Source organism: Hydra vulgaris, chromosome 01 (genome assembly GCF_038396675.1).
Source record: "Hydra vulgaris chromosome 01, alternate assembly HydraT2T_AEP".
In the NCBI taxonomy this organism is placed as follows: Eukaryota; Metazoa; Cnidaria; class Hydrozoa; order Anthoathecata; family Hydridae; genus Hydra; species Hydra vulgaris.
In genome coordinates this window covers 12,516,143-12,540,539 of record NC_088920.1, presented here as the reverse complement: position 1 = coordinate 12,540,539, position 24,397 = coordinate 12,516,143, and the positions used below count along the sequence as shown (strand labels likewise).

The 24,397-nt window shown below is 26.5% G+C and overlaps 1 protein-coding gene across 1 annotated transcript; it reads left to right on the top strand.

The window, feature by feature from the left end:
- The first annotated feature begins 2,912 nt into the window (after positions 1–2,912).
- On the top strand, positions 2,913–5,039 carry LOC136074784 (uncharacterized). The gene has a single exon (XM_065787078.1). The coding sequence runs from the start codon at positions 2,919–2,921 to the stop codon at positions 4,113–4,115; it is 1,197 nt and encodes a 398-aa protein (XP_065643150.1). The 5' UTR covers positions 2,913–2,918; the 3' UTR covers positions 4,116–5,039.
- The last annotated feature ends 19,358 nt before the right edge of the window (positions 5,040–24,397 follow it).

Sequence of the window (24,397 nt, the reverse complement as noted above, 5' to 3'; positions counted from 1 at the left end):
CTTTCAACTTGCATCAGTTAATTGTTTGCAAATAATTACTCAAGATCTATATTCAAATAACTATTATATTATCCTAATAATACGTCAATTTGCACAAATCTTAATCTTATTTCTATAAAGAAAGATAAACATTATTCGTGGTACTTACATACTTGCTTGCCATTCTCTATATTAATATAAAATATTTTCACACAATATAAACGTAACGCAGTGCAATGTCGATTTAAAATATTTTTTTTTAGTTTTTTTTAAAAAGATTTCTTTAAAAAGTTTTTTTTAGTTTCTAGCTTTTAAATCAATTCCCATGCAAATCCCACAGGAAACCCACGTGGGATTTCCCATGTGTGTAAATACCATATGGTTCCCACATGTAAGCCATGTGGGATTACCCACATGGGTTTAAGGTGACAAATTTCCATACGGATACCACATGGGGAAATCCGTCCTAGGTAAATCCCATCAATCCCACACGGAACCCACGCGGAACCCTAGTGGGACGCGGTTTTATTTTTCACTGGGAAAATAAGTCAGGGAAAACAGGTAGAAAATCAGGGAAAAAGTAAATATAAAAGATTTTAGTTCAAAATGAGTATAATACTCAGAAAAATGTCTGTTCATATACTACTATATATAAAATACTATATAGTAATTATATATATCCTACTATTTAATATATATTAGATATTCATTTTAATCATATCATGTATTTATATATTTAATATAGCTATAATAAATAAATGAATTTGTCTATATATATATATAAATATATATATATATATATATATATTATATATATATATATATATATATATATATATAATATATATATATAATATATATAGATATATATATATATAGATATATATATATAATATATATATATAATATATATATATATATACTTTTTACTGGGTCACCGTCATCTGTTTGTAAAACAATATGTATACTATATATTAACTATATGATATTTTACAAGGTTATGATGATGGTGACCAAATATTTAGTAAATGTTTTTTTAAATATAAAGTTAAAAAAAATTATTCACAATATCTTCGTAAAAACCTGTTAAGCCGATAGGTTTAACTTATTAATTATCATTATAATTATAATTAAAAGTTACTATTAAATTGAATTTAGGCAACTCCTTGTGAAACCTTCGGGTATTAACATTTCCATGGAATTAGTGTCAATTTGAGATGAAAAAAATGTCGTGTGGTTTAACAACTAAACTGCGCATAGTTAATCATAAAAATTTAAAATATAACAAGTTATTATAAACCGGGAATTGTAATTTTGTTTAGTTGCTTGTTTGTCCAGTATTTTTATTATAATTTATCACACTTTCTGAATGTAATTAAGACGTCTTTCACACGTCCTACACAAGTCTGAAATATTTTCATTGCTTCCAAAATAGTTCCAGGACGTCCAAGACGCAAACTGAACATACATTGTACGTTTTCTGTACGTGCCTGTGTCGGCTGGGAATGCAATAAGATTAAAAGAAAAGTTTTATAAAAAATATTTTATTTTATTTTTCATTGATAATTTAATTTCGACGAGTTTTATTAAATTTACAAATAAAAAAAACATTTATCAAAATAGAAGGTACTTAAAAATATATATTCAGTGCCAAAAGGTTACGTCCGTCGGACGTCTTACAGATGTCCAGGCAAAATGTCAAAAAGACGTCCCCAGACGACGCTTCAATAGTGAAAAAAAAATTGGAGAATGCTGTGTATGTTTGGATTAAAATTTTTTTTTAGTAACAATAGTTTGTAAAAGTATAGACAATGCATTTCTGCTGAATCATAAAATCACATCAAAATGTGTTTTGATAGCATTTGTAGAAGCAGCTTTAAAACTTTGAGACCAATTGAGAACTTTCAATTTATACAGAGCATTTTTTATTAAATTTTCTAGGTTCAGTCACAATATAAATTTTGAAAACAAAACTTTTAAAGTTTTTTTAATGAGAGTAGTTGGTGGGAAAAAAACAGCCAAATGGAACAAAACGTGTTTAAGTTTTTTAAAACATGTATTAACACGTATTTTATATATCTTAAAAATGTTTTTTCAAAATTATAGCGACTAGATAGCTACTTAATAGCTTGTCGCTTGCTCATTTCCCATCAGGTTTTTACATTAGCGTAAAGTAAGAAGCGGTAATCTGATTTTATGAAACTTAACAAGCAAATATAAAAACATTACGCAATATAACAAACACAGATAATATCTATGCAATAAATGTTCAATTAATAAAACCACTTTAAAAAAAATACTCAAAACTCTTGAGAAACAGTTGTGTATTTAGTAAGAGATGATCCATAAATTATGCAATGCTAAATTTTACTAATAAACAAATCAAACAAAGGTCCGTCGCAGAGTCTTAAGTTAAAAAAAAAATTGAAATAGCTTATTAAGATTAATGAAAATCGCAGCGTGAAAAAGCTTGTATCTTCAATTTTTTTTTCAAATTAAGTTTACCATTGCGTAATATATAGACAATCTTTAAACAACATACATATGTATTTGAAAAATATAACAGCAGTAAGCTGTTGTAATGAAACAAAGCTAGTAAATATATAAACATTACGCAATATAAAAAACTGACAAAATCACAATATATTAGGCATTTACTATTTACTTTAAAAAAAATCCTCAAAACTTTCTGCAAATAATTTTCAAACTTATTTACAAAAAATATAAATAAATACTTTCAAACACACGTTAGCAACTTAAAATGAATAAAAGTCGATACTTAAAGTATTCTAAGCGTACATCACTATTATAAATAGTTTATTTTTTATTATATAACTTTTCAGTTTATGTTTTCAAAGAAAACTATTATCTATACGTTTATTTTGCATATATGTAGTTTATAATTCTGTTTTTTTATCTCAGCATAGTTTTCCTAAAATATGAACAAATTGCTGTACTTTGCTAGCAATTTGTTGAAACAAAAAAAAAAAGATAGAGCTAAAGAAAATCTTCAATCAGTAACTTTTAAACTCAAACTAAATGGCGTTGCTGTAAAACCACCTGTGCAAGTACCGGAATTCGTTTCAATTCGTGATGTTTTAAATAACTGCTACATTGCTAGAGATCTTAAAGGTGAGCTTCTTATGTCTACAGAACCACCGGAACAACCAATTTATGCAGCATTAGGAAACAGTTTAATAGGAGCCCTGTATGACGCTTATAAGAATCATTACGCTATATCCATTCGCCCTGATGATGTCTGGTTAACAATTATCATAGAACTAGCTGAATACGTTGATGAACACGCCGAAGAGATGCGTGACCTTTTTGTAAACCACGAAGGAAAAAAGGAATTGAATGTTGGAAGCAATGTTTGTGGCAATACTGTTAACGATTGGGCTGGTTTAATCAAAAAAATGTCAGATCTTATTTATGATAATACAAAAGCCGACTTGCGCGATTTTATTGAGCCTCAATTTACCACCACAACGCCCAACGACAGTCTAATTGCGCGAGTATCGCTAATGGGCACTATGAAAAACTATTTTAGTTATAGATTTGGCTTAATATGTGGCATACCTCAGGTAACTTTAATGGGAACAATTGGCGACTGGGTAAAACTAAAGGAAAAAATTGTTGAACTTGGTAAGAGATTTGCTGAAAAACAACCAGAACTAGGTTGGTGGAGTAAAATTTTAGTTCCTATTGCCGATAAGTTTATAGAAAGTTATAATGGAATTCGTAATGAAAGTTTTTGGCAGAGTTGCATTGATTTTCATGCCGCACGAGGTCGAAGATCATGCAAGCCGAATAAAAATTATAAGGAAAGTTACTTCACTGGATGGGCTTTAGCATTTTCGCCTTTTTTTCGAGGTCATTGGCGTTTAAATAAACCAGAAAAAATTTTAAAAAGGGGTTGTTATGGTGAGGTTTCTTCAGAACAATCTAAAATCAGCACTGTTAAAGTTGATTTACAAGTGAATGGCATAAAAGCTTGTTTTTATGCAGGTAGCATCGTCAACACATTCCAGAAAGATACAAACACTATTCGACCAAACTTTGATTTTGCTATGTTTAATGTCCCATTTAAAGGCATAGTTGAAGACGAATTTAATGATGAAATTGATTATGATTAAAAATAGATACAAATAGAATACACAAATAGAACAACTTTAAAAATAGTTACAAAAGAATTTAATACTACAATTTTTTGTTTAACATACTTATGTGCTTAAACATTTTATGCTGAACATTATTTAAGTTTAAAACAATTTATGTCTTATATAATTTATGATAAAATTAATTTATTTTCATGAAGTTACGCCTGGCATAATTTATCTTTAATATTTATGTTAAACCCATTTGAATCGGTTAAAAGAAGAACTGCATTAGTCCATTAATTGTTATTTTGACTTTTTTTCATATATTCATTAAACTTATGTTGACATCTCAATGTACTACAAAAATAATAGTAATCCACCTTTCGCTCAGTATTTTTTGCCATAAAGTAGTCATAGGACAATACTTAAACATTAGCTATCTCGAAATTAAAATGTAGGACTAATAACTTTCTTCTTTTCACCGATATAGTTAATCTTAAAGGTAATTTATGCTTCACATAGTTTATGTTTAGTAATAAAATATTATACTTTTTGCTTATCGTTTTTAAAAAAAATTTTATGATTTTCTTATGTAATTAAATTTATAATTCGATTAACATCTACATTTACATTAAAGTTAAAATTTGAGATTTTAAAGTTTTGTTGATTTAATTAAAATCATAGCTGTTTTTTTCTTATTTTATCAACCAACTTGAAACATTTTAGTTTTACTTTTTACTGATTGCTTGACTTTGAAAAATAAGAAATAAAAAAACTTTAAACTTAACTCAATAATAAAAAGTTATAAATTTTACCAATAAAATGTCTTTTTTATCTTTATAAATTTTTAAAGATATTGTTTATTTTCATTTTTTTTTTTTTTTTTTTGTCTATTTTGTTTTAGTTTCGTTTTTTTATTTTGTTATTTTGATATTTTTTATGAAATATTTCATAAACTTAGTTTTGAAATGTTTTGTTTTAAAACTTGGTTTTAAACATTTTAAAAGGCAAACAATTGTTGTACTTGATGCATTAAAAACAACAACTAATGTCTTTTTAAAATAATTGTTGAAAAGACGCAAATAAAAATTATGATTACAGACGAAAATGGTTTGTTTTTATCAAACTTTATTTTGTGAGAGAAATGTTTCGCTATTTACCATTTAAACATCAGGCAACTTAAATTGGTAAAAACACTTTTCTAAATTTTTCTTTAACAACTGTTTTTTAACTTCAATAGGCTCATGAGAAATTATTAGGAGTAGGTTCATCAAAAAGACTCTTCTGATGAATCTACTGATGGTAAAAGTTTTTTAAAAAAAAATCAGATAATTGTTTTTACTAATTCATTATTCCAGTTTTGAATAAAAACATTAAGCACTCTATTTGCGGAAATTACTGCCACAATATATATATATATATATATATATATATATATATATATATATATATATATATATATATATATATATATATATATATATATATATATATATATATATATTTATATATATATAACTTTAGAAAAAAGATTTACTGCATTGCATATGAAGCTAGAAAGACAAGAAATAAAAGGTTGTGCAATAAAAATACGACTTGAATGCCATAATAAAATTTTAAATACGAAACTTGAAGACCAATATCAAATGCTAGAAAATGGTAATAAAGTAGTTGGTAATTTATTTAAAGAAAAAAGAAATCTTAAAAAAAAATTATGTCATTTGAAAAATAATTTGAATAAAACAAATAAACCAGTTTGGTTACTTTAATCAAAAATCTCACGATTTTAGTGATAGAAGTTAATAAACTTAGTGAAAAAGTTGAATTATTAAAAGAATAAGTCATCATTTTAAATGTTCTTTTGAAGTTGATTGGATATAAGGAAATTGTAACTTTTGAAAGAAGGCTTACTTTAAATGATAATCGTGAGATGTTAATGGATCTTTTATCATTAAATTGCGATGTTAGAATTATTTTGTTCTTTCTTCACTTTTTGAAAAAAGTAAGTTTTTGATTGTGTTGCGTACCTCAGAATAGTGTTTTTCTACTCTTTCGAAATCTAAGAAATAAAAAAAAAAAGTTGCCGAGAAAACATAAATCATAAAAAAAATTTTATATGCCATCTCCTAAAATCCTTATTTTTCAAATGGTTTTATTTCAAAACTCAAAAATGTGGAGATAGAACAAGATAACTCTAACGCCGCGATATATAAACAAAGTCAATTACAAATGTATGAATCAAGTCAATGATATCATCCATTAAAAAGTCGATGATGTCACCAAATAAAAAGTCGATGATGTTAACTAATGAAAAGTCGATAATGTCATTAAAATGATTGTGAGTTTTCAGATTGTGCTTAGGTCAATCAGGATAAAATCTTTAATAAACTGACAAAATAAATTTATTCAAATTTAAAAAAAAAAATTTTCTGCAACAACAATTATAAATAACCTCGTAATGTTTAAATATTAGAAGATTTTTTCTGTAATATGCATCATAATTGGTGCATGAAACGGTCAATACTTTCAAATAAAAAAAATGAAGGAAATGAAATTGTTCTAAAAAATCAATTGGTCTAAAGTAGTCTTACCTCTTTCATTTCTAAATATTTTTAATTGAATAAATAAACAAAACTTTTTCAAAGCAAATCAAGACTAAATAAAAAATAAAGTTTTTGTTTCACCCTTAAATAAATATTTAAATAGCCTTGTGAATAAGTTCAGATTATAATAAAGCTATTTTTTTTTTTTTTTTAATTGTTTCGGCAAATAGTTTCATATAACTTGAATTGCAGGGTTCAATAAAGAAGTCAATATTTTTACAAAGTGAAGAATCAAAAAACATTTTAATATGTAACTCTCGTTGACACCAGTGAATATTTTTGTGCTTTTTCTTCTGAATCAAACTTTTTTTTTTTCCAAATCAAACTTATTTCACTTAAATGCTTGACACTTTGAGCAAATCGATTTTTCTGACCAAAAACCAATAATTTTGGACTCAACAATTTTTAAAAGAAAAAACATTAATAAGAGGTAATTCAGAACTTTAAAACAAATAAATCAAGTCATGATTTATTTGTTAAAAATATCTTTCAAGTTTTTTTACATACATTTTGTACCATAATAAACAACAACCTTAAATACAAACCAATTTAACAGCATCAATGCATTGATGCTGTTAATTTGGTTTGCGTATTCTGTACATAGCGACCAGTACACAAAAGAATTTGTTTAATCAATATTCAGAACATTTAATTTGAATAAATTTGTTTTGTCAGTTTATTTAAGATTTTATCCTGATTTGACCTCAGCGCAAGCTTAAATTTCACAATCATTTTGATGACATCTTCAACTTTTTATTAAATGACATCATCGACTTTTTATTATGACTTTTTAAAAAATTAAAAAGCTAAGAATAGCTTATTCAAACTTTTTTTCTCATTTTCTAAAAACGAAAAATTTGCGACATCACCGGTTTTCCCCTTGCACCCTTCAATTTTATGAATGATTTTATTTTATGATTAATTTTCTGTTTAAAAGAGTTTGCCTAATATTATATAAACATTAAAAAATATCAAAATTATAAATGTATTGAAAATGACAATCATTTTGATGATGTATTTTGTACTTGTAAGTTTTTATTATTTTATAGTTTTGTTGAAATATTTACAGAATACCAAAATAACACAATGATAAAATAACTTTAAAGTTTCCTAAAATTCATATATTGAGTTTTATGATATTGTAAAGTTTATTGTAACAAAATAACTTTAAAAATTCTTAAAAAGTTTGAATCATTGACTTTTTATAATGACTTTTGTCACAATTAATTAATTTTGATTTAAAAAATTTTTGTTACATAAAATTACATTTGTAATTGACTTTGTTTATATTGAAACTTTGCGACGTTTTGAATTCGCGACGTAGAATTATCTTGTTCTATTTCCATATCTTTGAGTTTTGAGGTAAAACGATTAGAAAAATAAGAATTATAGGAGACGCCATTTAAATTTTTTTATAATTTATGTTTTCTTGGCAATTTTTTTTTTGTATTTCTTAGATTTCAATACAGTAGAAAAACATTATTCTGAGATACACAACACTATCAATAACTCAATTTTTTCAAAAGGTAGAGATAGAAAAAATTCTTTTCAAAAAGTGGACATAGAACGAGATAATTGTAACATCGCGATTTAATGATAAAAGTTCCATGAATATCTCACAAATATCCAGAACGCCTCCTTTCAAAAGTTAGAACTTCCTCATATCCAATCAACTTCAAAAGATCATTTAAAATAATGATTTATATATTTAATTATTCAACTTTTTCGCTAAATTTATTAGCTTCTATCACCAAAATCGTGAGATTTTTGTTTAAAGTAACCAAACTGTTTTAATTGTTTTATTAAAATTATTTTTCAAATGCCATAATTTTTTTTGAAAATTTCTTTTTTCTTTAAATAAATTACCACCACTTAATTACTATTTTATAGCATTTGATTCTGGTCTTCATGTTTCGTATTTAAAATTTTATAATGGCATTCAAGTTGTACTTTTAGTGCATTAACTTTTATTTCTTGTCTTTCTAGCTTCACGTGCAATGCAGTAAATCTTTTTTTCTAAAGTTGAAAGGCTTTTATTCGTTGTTGTTTATTGTACTTTTCACTTTATGGCTTATTTAAAAAATCTAGTTTCTCTTGATTTCTGGTCTTTATTCTTAATTTTTTATTTATACTTTCAAGACTATTAAGTTAAATTTAAAATTTTATGAAAAGTCTAGTTTAACTTAATTTTGAGCATTACAAGCAATTTTTAACTTTATTGATAAGTATTATGCGCAACGAATTTAATTTGAATATTCTTTCTTATAAAATTTCTTATTAAACTTTAACATCTTCAACTTTGCGCTTCAGAGCTTTATTTACGAATTTAAGATAGTTTAGGTCTTATCTCAGACTTTTTTCTGTGTTAGAGTATTTTGAATGTAAAGATTGTTGAGTATTTGTTTTAAACAGTGGTGGTATAAATTTTGAAGGCATAAATTTTTTTTTTTTTTTTTTAGCTTGCAAATTACTTTTGAAATATTTCTTTTATTTTCAAAAACAAATTTCCCAGTGAAAAATAAAACCGCGTTCCACATGGGTTCCGCGTGAGTTCCGTGTGGGATTGATTGGATTTACGTGCGACGAATTTTCCCATGTGGTATCCGTATGGAAATTTGTCACCTTAAACCCATGTGGGTAATCCCACATGGGTTACATGTGGGAACCATATGGCATTTACACACATGGGAAATCCCACGTAGGTTTCCTGTGGGATTTACATGTGAATTAATTTGAAAGCTGGAAACTAGAAAAAAAAACTTTTTAAATAAAACTAAAAACAAAAATTTTTAAATCGACATTGCATTGCGTTACGTTTATATGTGAGAAAATATTTTATATTAATATAGAGAATAGCAAGCAAGTATGTAAGTACCACGAATAATGTTTATCTTTCTTTATAGATATAAGATTAAGATTTGTGCAAATAGACGTATTATTAGGATAATATAATAGTTATTTGAGTATAAATCTTAAGTAAATTATTTGCAAACAATTAACTGATGCAAGTTAAAATGTTGTCGAAAACCAATCTTGCATGCATGGGACATTGCAGTGTCCCACTAAGAAATGCAGGTTTGAAAGTCAAAGAATTCCCAATTTTCTTTCTAAAAAAAGAAAACAATAGGATGGAGATGGGTTTCTGTAACTTTTTTTATACTCCAAAACCTTTAACTTTAGATATAATAAGGTCCTTAAGACTTACGGGACTTACGAAATACATTGAGGAACAAAAACCGGATATTTACAGAAACTTTTCAATTTCGAATCTGGAGTACCACAGTGTTATTGGGAATAAAGCCTCTTGGTCCGGTTTTTATAGTAATATGATCTAAAGTAATGTTTAAATAAAATAATATGCTTTAAAATGCATATAGTTATAGATATAACTCCTGATAGTTAACTATATGTATAACTAGTTATACATATAATTTGTTAAAAAAACTTATTTTTTAAGGTTATGCTTGAACAAATTAGTACCAATTAATTCAAGTTCAAGATTCAGTTAAAGTTCAAGTTAAAGATCTTAATTATTTATTGTTTTTGTTAATTTTATATTTATTTGTTCAAATTTATCAGTTAGTACTATTTTTTACTACAGTAAGAATGTTTATCATTGTTGAACAAGATTTTATTAGTAACTTAATTTTATTATCAACATATTTTGACAACACCCTTTATATTTTAAATGATGACATTTTCTATTGATGTTAAATTTATTATGTTTCAATAACTCAGATTGAATCTTAACTGAATTATTGTAAGCTTTGTAGGGGTTTGTTGAATATCAAATGGTGTTGTAAATAAAGTAAAAATAATATATATATATATATATATATATATATATATATATATATATATATATATATATATATATATGTATATATATTTATATATATAACATTAAAACAATAAAATTGATACAAAATCTCTTGAAAACGAATACCATTAACATTGTGATGATAATAGCATTAGGAAACTAGTATTTATGTATTATTATACTATAAATAAATAGTTTTTTAATTCATTTTATAAAATAGAGACTGACTACTGATAATTATGGAAATAAATACAAATTATAAAAATCATGTAAACTTCATTTACTATTTCTAAATACTATATTAATGTTAGACTACAAAGTTAAAATCAATTTAGAGCATTGTTATTAGTTCTTTTGCGATTCGCACTTCCACTTCTTTCTCTCAAATTTATAAAATTGGTGGTTTAAGCTTGCTCAAAAGGTAGGTTCTTAGCATAACCATGCATTTTTCTTACACTTTCTAAAGAGAAGTATTGCAAATTGATTACTTATTTTACCTAAATCATAGGGTCATTTATGCATAATGATGTCAGATGATGACCCGTTTATTGAACACCTTCACCCTTTATCAAACTCAGTCAAATTTTTGCAATCTCCCATTTAAAATAATGTCAGTTTATGTTATCATACTATTATGGTATATCTGAATTGTTAATATAATATAAAAAATGCATACACCATCAATTTTTTTCTGGTTCAACTATACATTTATTCTAAACGGCATTAAAAATAAAATAAAATTATAAATTTTTCTTTCAGATAAGCAAGCTAATTTCTGAATTTAAATTGTTTTTCCGATGATCCTCTACAGTTTTAGGCAACAAAAGCAAGAAGTTTTTAGACCACATTGTTGGAGTAAATACCTCTAAAACCTGCTCATAGCTAGCATAAATTGTTTTACTTTTTTTTTAAATAAAATATTTTACTTTTTTTTTAATTCAATTTTTTAATTGACATTATTTTGGTCTCAACATCCCCTCCCTATTGTCATTTATTGTTAAACTTACTCTGTCCCTCTATCTACTGGCATCTATTATGGATGATCCCATAGCCTAAATACTATATATATATATATATATATATATATATATATATATATATATATATATATATATATATATATATATATATATATATATATATATATATATATATATATATATATATATATATATATATATATATATATATATATATATATATATATATATATATATATATATATATATATATATATATATATATATGTATATATATATATATATATATATATATATATATATATATATATATATATATATATATATATATATATATATGTATATATATTATTTTCACTTTATTTACAACACTATTTGATATACAACAAACCCTTACAAAGCTGACAATAATTCTGTTAAAATTCAATCTGAGATATTAAAATGTAATAAATTCAACATCAATAGAAAAGTAAAGCTGTCATCATTTAAAAAGTAAAGGGTGTTGTCAAAATATGCTGAAAGAAAAATTAAGTTATTAATAAAATCACGTTCAACAATGATAAATATTCTTACTGTAGTAAGAATTAGTACTAGTTAACAAATTTGAACAAATAAATATAAAATAGTGAAAAACCAATGAACGAATTAGAACTTGAACTTGAAGTAAAACTAAATCTTGAATTTGAATTAATTGGTACTAATTTGTTCAAGCCTAACCTTAAAAAATAAGTTTATATAATAAATTTTATGTATAACAAGTTATACATATAGTTAACTATCAGGAGTTATATGTATAACTGCATGCATTTCAAAGCATTTTGTTTAATTTATATATTACTTTAGATCATATTACTTTGAATAATGGACCCAGAGACTTTATTCCCAATTACACTGTGGTACTCCAGATTAAAAATTAAAAAGTTTCTGTAAATATCCTGTTTTTGTTCCTCAATGTACTTCGTAAACAAAATTGTTAAACTGAAGGCTCATTCCTAATACTGTGTTTACATTTTCATCTTTTAACATTAGACGAAAGTTTGTGTTCACGCTTTTTTAATAAATCTTTAAAATTTGATTAGTTTATAAGTTAAATAGCGCAACTTCAAGACGATAACGTTGTAAGGTTCAAGGCGTTACATTGTAAGGTAATAATATTGTCAAACTAACAATAAGTTTACTTTAATAAGTAAAATGTCTTTAAAATGCTGTGTATCTCTTTGCAAGTCGAACTATCTCAACTACAACAAAAATATCAATTTATACAACTAGTACTACAATATCAATTACAACTACAACAAAAATATCAATACTCAAGTACAACAAAAATATCAATTTATAAATTCCTGAAGAATCTAGAGGAGAGAAAAAGATGTAGTTAAGCTATCCCAAGAACTGGTTTTATTGTTACAGACTGAACAGCAGTTTGTCAACTTCATTGGCCGAATGAGGCACCTTTTGAAAGCAAATATGAGAAGCAATAACCTTTAAACCCACCATCTGTTTTTAAAAATTTCCGCCTAGTTGTTTAGCCACACCAGCAAGTAAAGTTAGAAAAACTGTAACTTCAAGCGGTTTTCAAAGCATTTTACCAGATGAGTTAAATGATTTTCTATAAGAGGATGAACTTATATTTGACGATATTAAATCTTTGTTAAGTGATAATAACAATGTTATTGTTTTCCAGATTAATAAAAAAAGTTTACACATACAATCAAAAATGTATAAACTTGGTGTTGCATTATTTATTTTAGTAACTTTCAATGATTATTCATTTGTAGCTAACCATAATGGCACAACTTGTAATATTTCATCTTTAGCTGTAAACAAATTAAAGTTAATAAAAACAAAATCAGCTTTATTTGAAGCAGTTAGATTTTTCAAATAATCTATTCGAACACCTTAATGCTATGAGAAAAGTTAATGTTGGTGAAGTTTTATATACTTCAGATATTATTTGTATAGCATATGAGTATTTTGCTATGCGACAAAGTTTATATGATTGTTTGTGTATTGACTACAAGTTGCTAAAGTATAAGGACTTTAACACGATTGACTTCAAAAATAAGCTTAATGGAGGACCTAAGTTTTTTAAATAGTATTTTTATGAATTTAAATCCATTGAAAAGAATTTCCATACTACTAATTGATGAGGTTTATGTCCAAGCTTCATTACTTTACCAAAGAGGTGCTTTGTTTGGTCAAGCAGTAAACTACCCTGAAAAAATAGCTAAAACAATCTTATCATTTATGATTTAATGTCTTTTTGGAGGTCTTGAATTTATATGGAGAGCTCAACCTGTTGCAATTCTTTCATCTGAATTTCAGTTTGCTCAATGTCAACAAATTGTTGATACGATAAATAATATTGAAAATAGTAAGACACTGGTAATAATTCCTGATGGTAACCGTGTAAATCAAAGATTTTTTAGAATGTTTAAAACAGTTGACAGTAAAACATGGTTAACAACATCAGGTATATATTTATTGTATGATTATGTGCATCTCTTAAAATCTATACGAAACAATTGGTTGACAAAAAAGACTTGCGAACTTCAATTTTTGAACAATAAAGAACTGGCTTTGGCTAAGTGGAGTGATTTAGATACTTTATATAATACTGAGTGCAATTGTCTTTTTAAACTCTCTAAACTTACAGCTAAATCAGTTTATCCAAAACCAATAGAGAGACAATCGGTAAAGTTTTGTTTGTCTGTTTTTTTGCGAAGAAACAGAAGCTGCATTAAGAACGCATCCAGAGATTGAAAATAAACCATTTAAAGGTACTGCTGTATTTATTAAAAAAAAATTTTTTTTTCGAATGTTGTTAATGTCAAAGTACCTAATGCTGGCATTCGGCTTAGAAATGAATTATGCGGAGAAATCCACTCAGTTGGTGATCAACAGTCACAACTGCTACGAGATATTGCTGAACTGTCAAATTTTATGAAACCTACAGGTAAGCGTGTAAAACAGCTTACGCTAGATACTAGCAATGCAATAGCGCATTCGTGTTATGGCTTTATTGATCTCAAAGAAACTTTGTTGAGTAATGGAGCAAAGTATTTCTTATTAGGTTGGTTTTCAACAGATCTACTTGAAAAAGCATTTTCTAAGCTTCAACAGGGATCTAGAGGTAATTACTTTATAAACGCTAAATCTGCAACTAAAAAAATTAATATTCCACATACAAAATTGATATTACAACTTGACATTCCTGTTGATGGTATCGATGGTCATACTTGTGACATATGTTTTAGAGATATTTCTACTGATGAAAAACAACTTCTGGATAATGTACATAATCTTGAAAGCTTAGTTAATAAATCTACATTAGTGGCTATAGTTTACATAGCTGGCTATGTGCAAAAAAGCGAAATAAAAATTTATGATGATTCTACTAATTATTATTATAAATATGGAAGTTATTTGTATAGCCAAAACAGAGGCGGACTTGAAATTTTTTCTGATACTCTCGTCTAATGGTCAATATTTTGCTTTTGTTTTTTCCGAGGTGCTACTGACCTTTTATGCAAAACATTTTGTGTTACTCAGTTTCAGTTCATTGCTGCTAAATATAAATTTAAAATCACATAAAAACAATACAGAGTATATTCTAATATTCTGCTAAAGAGTTACTCACTAATTACCACTCCTAAAATACTAAAGCTATCATATTTTATGTGAAAATTAGTTTTGTAATTTATTATGCTATTTAGTTGGTATGTTTTTTATTTTCTCATTAGCCTATATTTCTCTCAACATGTGTGGATTTGTAAATATTTACCCTGTTGAGATATATTGATAAAACGTTTTTTTGCTTGAATCAACTTTTGTTGATGTTTTTTATTGTTGGTGATTTTTATTGTTACCATTTTGAGCAAAAAAAATTAAAAATACAGTTATTTTTCTAATATATAGATATATACTTTGTTATGGTTCTGCTTGTTATTGATACTATTTAATATTACATAAATATTCTTAATGAAATTTGTAATACGAAAAATATGATTATCTTTTAACAATTTTCTGGTTTTCTTTTTATATTTCCGTCTTTACTAAAGATTATTATTAGAAAACATAGACTGCCATTACATCCTACTTAATATAAAAATATATCAATATAAGTAAAAGTGAAAGTTTAATTGGCCTTCAGTTTTTACGGCATTTTGCGCGATGTCAAGGTCTGTTATTATAGAAGGCAGTGTGTGTGACGAAAAAGTAAAGATACTTTTGCATCCAGTGGCTATTGCACCCAATGTCTGCATCATTGAAAAAGTAGGTTTTTACATTTTTGTTTAACTACTTATCCTAATTGATCACTTTTTTTCAGAATTCTCCTCATGGGTTCGAGCTCATTGCGCATAATATGTGTTCAATTACCCATAATACGTTAGTCATTGTAAGTAATAAATTAGGAAATAATTATTTGTGAAATATTGTAGTCATTAATGACTTCAACCTGGCTAATAATTAAAATTGCTCGACTAATAAGGTTCCTTATTAAAATTGCTCTCTTTCTTTCTCTCTCTCTCTCTCTTTCTCTCTCTCTCTCTCTCTCTCTCTCTCTCTCTCTCTCTCTCTCTGTCTGTCTGTCTGTCTGTCTCTCTCTCTATCTATATATATATATATATATATGTATATATATATATATATATATATATATATATAAATATATATATATATTTATATATAAATTTTTTTTTTTAAATGTTTGAAGAAAGTTAAAAGATACTAAAAACCTTGGTATTATGCAAGCCGAAGCGATATAATTAATTCAATCGACAAAAAACGGCGTGTAAATCGCAAAAGAAAAAATAATATTTTTAATATTCATTTTAATTGTATTGATTAATAGCATTTATTTTAAAATAAATTCATTATGCAACACGTTTTTTAATTTTATAAAATTTCGTCATAATAGTTTAAGGTAAATCCCACATAGGTTATAGGTGGAAAACATCACGTAAAAGATCAAAAATGCTACACATTTTGAATACCAAATGGGATAAAGTAGCAAATAATAGATTAAGTTAGGCCTCTCTGAAAGCTTCGATGATTAATTTTAAATTACTATTTAAGTAATTTTTAAATTAAAAGAATTTTTAAAATTATCATAGAAGCATTCGGACTTTCATTTGTTTAGTATTGACTACTTTTATACCATTTAGGTTATAATATTTGGCATTTAAGATCTATAACACGTAGTATTTTCCACCTATATCCCATGTAGGATTTACCACTTAAAACCCATGTGGGATTTACTATATGAAACCGACATGGGACAAAATAATAATCCCCATATGGGTTACATATGGTAAAAACCCACGCGTATCCCATATGGGATTTACCATATGGAATCCATGTGGGATTAACCATTTGAAACGCACATGGGACAAAATAATAATCCTCACATGGGTTACATATGGAAAAAATCCACGCGTATCCCATGTGCGCTTTTTCATTGGGTTAGGCCGTTATCAGCAATTTGGGTATCGGAAGGAAATCGTTGTCTCAAACTGGGCACACAGTAGCTAAACATTTTTTTTCTGAACTTTGACATAAATGTTAAAGATGGTTTTGAATTGAAAAAAGCTTTTTAATTTTTTTTAATTCTAAACCATCTTGAACATTTATGCGTAACTAAAGAAATTAAACAGTGTTGATTGTTATATTTTAACAGTGTCGTCAATAAAGCCGCGAGCAGGGTTTGCGGCTTTATCGACTTGACTTTTTTGATAGACTTTGTTCTGCTGCACTATAAATGTTTATAATCAAATTGTAAATTAGTTTTAAATTGTTTTAAATTATTTTAAATGAGTTTGTATGATTATTAATAGAATGTTTTTATTTTTCATTGCAAAAAAATAAAAATAAATAGGTATAATTTCAACACTGACATAAATGAAAAACAAAAGTTGTTATGAAGAAATTGTACTTTTTCATATATTCTCAAAGTTGATTAAAAATCTGAATAAAATTCTTGTGATGAATTCAGTTATTTTTCTGATTTTTATAAGAAACTTGATATATATTATATATTTGCTGCATACTTATGTTTGTATCCACTACGTCATTTTCGTTGTTGTTGATACGATTTTTTGAAAGAGCCAGCAAAAGCAATCAATAAATGTAATTGATTTTGTTTTAATTGATAAATCGATAACAACAAAACCATCTATTGCCAAAACAGCAGCGAGTAGCTAAACGGATATAATTAGAAGTTACTCCCATACTAGAAAAAGTTCAACTTTATTGTTAATGGTTTTGAATAATTAGGCTATACACAAACAAAGTTCTATATATATTTTGTAACACTACATCTTGTGGTTGGAACAAGTACCATAAGAAGGTGTTTAAGTTATTTAGTCATTGTAAAGCTTTTTAGAGATCAGAGCAATAGACTAGACTTAAATCTACTTTTGGTAGTTTTAAGAGTGCGCTGAATTTCAGGTTGACAGGTGGCGTACATTTATGAAAATCAAAAAGATTTGTGTACAAAATGGTTTAATTATTAAATGTTTGTGATAGTTTATGAAATTTTAAGGTCTTAAAAGATTTTTATAATTTTCAAGATTTTTTTATCACAATTTTAAACAAATTTGAAATAGTGACAAATTTATTAGCCAAAATAAACTTTTTGATTCAAACAATTTGCATCAACGCTCATTTTTTTGAAAGATAAAAAATTGTACAAAGAAATTTTTAATAAATATATTGAGGTATATGTAAAAATTTTTTCTTTTCAGTCTGATAATTTTGAACCTTGTCAGAATTGTTTGTTCAAAAGATTTAAGTTTTGCGTTAAAAAGTCCGACTCAGCATTAATGAGACGCAACCCAGTCTGAAAAGTGTTAAAATGCACTTATGTAAAAACAAAATGCTAGAAGATGCAACATAAAAAAGTTCACCTTATTCAAATTATTTTACTTAATAATAACTAGTCGAGCCTGTGCTACTTCTTGTTTCTTACTTGTATTACTTAGTTTTTCAAAAAATACAGTCATTGTCCGTGGAATAATAAATAATGTCGCTCTATAGAGAGATAGAACTGTATTCTGGGGACTAAGATGTAGTTGCCTTCTTATGGCATTTAGCCGGACGAAAATATACCACAAAACCTCTTTAATTGGATTGGTTTAAATATCCAGCTATTTCATTGCGTTTTTTGTAGTACATATACTAAAAACTTTATATGTTACAACTTTATATCTAACTGACATGTGTTTATCTACATTGCTCCTTATAATAACTAGTGTTTAGGAAGGTTAAAAAACTTATAATTAAACCTAGAGAAAGAAAAGGTTAGTTTTACTAATATTTATATAAAACAACTCCCATCATTATAGCATCTTAAGAAACAACAATAACAAAAACGTTTGAAAGAATATACGAAGTCAAAACACAAGTAAAAACAGTTGCTCGAGCAAAGTTGTTGTATTTTAATTTATTTCTCTTATTGAGTAAGTTAATGTATAAATTTCAGGATTACTTTTTAAAAAATAAAAATATTAATATTATAAAAAAAACTATCGAGTAACACAATTAGATTAAAAGGTTCATAAGTTCAACGAAAAGCACTTTTTTGTATAGGGGAAAGTGGGGAGAGTGGAGAGAAGTGGGGCACTTGAATTATTTTTTTAAAGTAATTGCAATATCTTTTTTCTTTGCTGTGCAAACTAAACGATAAAACGTTTTTACGCATAAAACTTTATTTTAGGCACCGATTCAATCCAATTAGTTTTGCAGCCAATTATAACTATGTATATAAATTTTCGCTTTTAGAGAAACCGTGTCATTGGGGTAAAGTGGGACAAGTGTAAGTAGAAGTGAGACAAATAAATTTAAAACAACATTTTAACACAAAATATTCAGTAGGAACTGAAATCATAAAATCACCTTATCAACATTAAAATGTTCAAGAGCATTAACCAACCGAAATAATTAATTGGCGACTGGACGAAGCGAGGCATAAATATTTCTTTTTTCTGTCCTACTTTACCCCAATGTAAACACTTTTTAAAGATACATTTCAAAATAACGGCTTCAATTGCATGCAGGAAAACAAAGCAATTTTTGCTACATAGAGGGTATGAAATTTAATTGTTTACATTAAATAACAATATTTAGGCATACTCGCAAAATTTCAGGCTGTCCCACTTCTCTCGCTTCCAACTTCTCCCCACTCATTCCTTTATATCTATACTTATTTTCAAATAAAAAAATTTTAATGGCTTTAAAACGGTTGGAAGCAACTCCTTATCAATTAATGATTTAATAAATAAATGATTATTGAGTTAAAAAGTAAGAAAACTAATAAAAAAAGTAAGAGGTAAACATAAACACTATTAATTACTTTTGTATAATATTTTTAAAAACCATGGCTAGGTAAATTAAAATCAACTTATTCGCAATAATAAACTGCGTTAATGAAAAGTTTTTATACACAAAAACACTGGAAAGCAACGAGTAAAATGCTACACAAAGAAGGACAACACATAATAGACAAAAAAGAGTTCCAAAGCACTAAGTTTCATGAGAAATAATTAATAAAACTTTTTTGTGTTATATACATGTATACATACATACACAAATACATACATATATATATATATATATACGTATATACACACATATAAATATACATTCATGCATACATACATACATACATAAATATATACATACATACATTTTACAAATGACTAATAAAGCAGATCTGAGTTAGTTACCCCAGCATAGCAAATAGCAGAAATTAAAAATAAATTGATTTTAGAACATGGTCTAGAATCCAGTCTTGTTGATGTTGGCTGAGATTTAACCAATCTTAATACAGTTAAATATTTGATGTTAAATGTTATGTATATACTTAAAAAAAAAAGTATTTTTAAGGCAGGAAGTCATTATTTAGAAAAATAACTTGAAACCAAACTTATTTGGGTAGTTTGTGTCTTGCACACAAACGAATTACCTTTGAGGCACTTGATGTCAGTTATTGATAAAACGAGGCCTACTTTATTTATACTGCCGGATATTTCACATTTTGATGTAAAAAATAGAAAGCCAGTTTTCTCATAAAGTTTATTTAAAGAAGCACCTTTGGAAGTTTAAAAAGATGGTTAAAAAATTTTGCGTTGTAATTTGTCGTTTAAACTATTATAGTTATGGTGAACTATCTACAGTAGTATTATCGTTTCCAAAAAATTAAGAGTTAGACAAAAAAGAATGGATTAATACTGAAAATAGAAAAGATTAGACACCTACACACTAAAAAATAAAGGTAGAAACTTTTAGTTAAGGTAGGATATGTGATATACCCTTAGTAAGGTATAATTTTTTACCTAATAAGGTAGAAAATTATACCTTTAAGTTAGAAAATTGTATGACAAATAATTGTTTTTAATATAATTTTCTACTTTAAAAGGTAAAATATTATACCTTACTAAGGGTATATCACATATCCTACCCTAAGGTAGAAATTTCTACCTTTTTTTTTTAGTGTGTACTAATTCTTCCGTTATTCCTCTAACATTTTGAAAAAATAAATTTTTTTGAAAGATAACTCGAATCAACAATTTAGATTGATAAAAAAACTAAAGCCTATTCCAACTATTTTTGATTACACAAATTTGACTAAAGAAGGTTCATCACAACTTATATAGTATTCTAATTTGTTAAGAAAATCACCAACAAAAAGATCATTTCAGCCAGATCACTATGAACGTTTTTTATTAAATCGATTGATTAATAGCTTTGACGTTATTACTGAAAGTCTTGCTCCAGATGGTTTTTCCTTCTTGAAGTTTGAAGCCACCTTTACTCAATGGTCTAAGTATTGTAAGCATTCAATCCACTTGTGTTTATTTTGTAAAAAAAAATCATTAAAGGGTAAAGTTTTACAAAACAAAATTGAGACATAAATTCATATTGTACATTACTTAAAAAACATAAGAAATAGTGTAATACAAAGAGGTTTATTTATCCAACATTTGACTTTGATAAACTCCCGCGGTGCTTCTGATAAGTAATGACTTTTGAGAGCACCTAACTAACTACGACAAAAAAAAAAAGTTTCAGAATACAATCAATTTTGAAGCTATAGACAGTTTTTAGCGATTAATTGATTAAGTTAATAAAAAATTACTTATTGCCTGCTTTATGAAAGCAAACAATTGTACTTCAACTGGTTTACATCCAGTTAAAAATAAATAAATTGTTAAGCTCTCTATACTAGTTTTCTATGAGTCAATTAATTCTGAAATTAAACGTTTTTTTAATTAACTGCTGCTAATTTACTATATTTAAGAAACACATGGGGAAAAGTTTCAAATTAAAAAAATAATAACAATACTAATAAAAATGTATAAAAGGCTAATGTTTCAAATTATCAAAGAACAAAAACTTGAAGTCTTTTTCTCAATATGTAAGTGAAAGGAAATATATGTACATAATTGTTTGGGTGCTCAAAAAACACTCACATTACAGAACATTGAAGGGCATTCGACGAGTGGTTTCATGCTCCCTTGGCAATCAATACACTTGCATTTAACCTATACTTGAATTTAAAAAATCATTAAAAAGTAAAGCTTTACAAAATAAAGTTGACACATTAATTCATATTGTACATTACTTAAAAAACATCAGAAATTATGTAATTTATAGAGGTTTGTTTTTCCAACATTTGACTTTGATAAACTTCTGCCATACTCTGTGATAAGACCGTAAGGACTTTTTTGAGCACCTAAATAACTAAATAACAATTTTGAGTTTAGGGCGCTGACTTGGTTGACTCAAACTATTTAGCAAAGAGAAAGAGTGGTTGAAGGAACAATTTTAAGGTTTAAATCATAAAACTTTTTTAAATAAACTTTTTAGAATATTAGTCTTGTATTTTCTTTTATTAAGTAGCGTGGGTCCATCGAATCAAAAATATCTACGTTAACAACTGTTGAAAAAGTGTAAAGGTTAGGTTATCAAGAGTGTACTGCAACACTGGATATTGTCTATTTTATAAGAAATTAAGCAAAAAAAATGTTATGGGTGACTAGGTGTCACCATGGTTTGAGATTTAGTGATGTGTCTCAGGACTCTGTTTTTGTTCCCTATTTTATTCTTAATATTTGTAAACAATCTACTTTCAATTGTTAATTCATATTGTATGCCGATGATAGTCCATCAAAATAGTCATTGATTTCATTCTGCATAGACTCGTGGTAAAGACCACGAGTCTATGCAGAATGAAATCAATGACATTTTGATGGTTAAAAAGTGCAAACTGATACATATATGTTAAAAGGATCCTCAAATAACTTATATTAGGATACAAGACGGCGAAGAGCATATTTTAAAAACAGAGTTTACGCTTCCTTCTTTACCGTGACGCGGGTAAAAGTCCGTTTCGAACCAGAATCTCCTGCTACTTGAGAATGCATAATAACCTGATGAATATACTTGACTATTAAAACCTAAAACCGTTCTAATCGAATTAGGAGTTGTAAAATCAACTTTATTACCAGTTGCAATAGTTAAAACTGATCTTAATATATAATTATTTGCATCAATTGAAATAGCTGGAGCTCTCGCCCCAGTACTATTGTTTTAAATCAAAATCAATTGAACACAATCATTTAAATCAGTAATCTCATAACATCCTTTTATCAATCCAAAATGCTCCAATATCTGTGCTATATCTAATATTGTTGTTTGAAGAATCAATATTTGGAAAACTCTAACATGTATTAAAACTAACTAGAGCCGTTTCATATTCTTTATCATAAGTAAAATCATCCATAATAGGATTAAATTGAGTTTTTATGATATTAATATTTGCATTTACTGATATAGATTGCATTTTTATTAATATACATATAATTTTTCTATTTTTTTAAAAAAGTTATAATATAAAAGTAATCTGATCCACCTCTATATTTTCCATAACCTTTTTTTGAAAATAAATCGATAACAACCTATCCATGAGGCTCAGACCAAGCATGCTCACAAAGTCTTTTAAACTCATCTTCGTTCATATCACTTGAAACATGATCTCTATAAATATGATAAAAATTCTTTGAATCTTGAGGAAATAAATATATAAAATTAGCATTCTCTCTAGTAGTTTGTCTAGGTAACATAAAATAATTTTGCGCGAAATAGAAACAACCTACATTACTTTGCCTTCCTCTTCTATAATATTTTTCAAACATTTTTTGCTTTGTTATTTGTAAATCATCAAATATCATCAAATTATTCTTATGACTATAAAGATCTTCGGGATCTGGTACATTATCTGCTGTTCCATTAAACTTACACTCCATATCTGTTCTGTCATTCAAATTTTATGAAAATTCTTTAATTATAAATTCTAGATTTGCATTTAACTTTTCTATTTCGTGTTAAAACTTAAATAGTTTTAAGAATAACTTCTTTTTGTAATTTTTCTTCAAAAGAGCTTTTTGATATTTTGTACTCTGGTTGAAAAAGAGACTTTCCAAAAACTTGTAAAATATTATAGTCTAACCAACCAGGTCTTAAGAGTAACCAACCAGGTCTTAAGAGTAAATTTAGTAATAAAGTAATTTTTCCACAACAAGACTTTCCAATAATAATTGCTATAAAACTTTTAAATAAAAAATTATTACTTTGCTTGTTGTTATTTACATTCCATGATAAATCTACAATATCCATTTTTTTATATATAGTAAATAAAAAATAGGCTGTGTTACATGCAAAACCAAAAAAAATGCACTAAACCAGCGAAGCTTCGTGAGCAAAATTAATAGAAATATCTTACGTGGAACTTGCTCTATTTGCGAAACGAAAAAAAAATCAATTTGTATTAGCAAAAATAGGAGGTGATTTAGTTAGTTCAATTAAATCAATAACTAAAAAAATAAAATTACCATGGGCAAAGTTTCCCGGTGA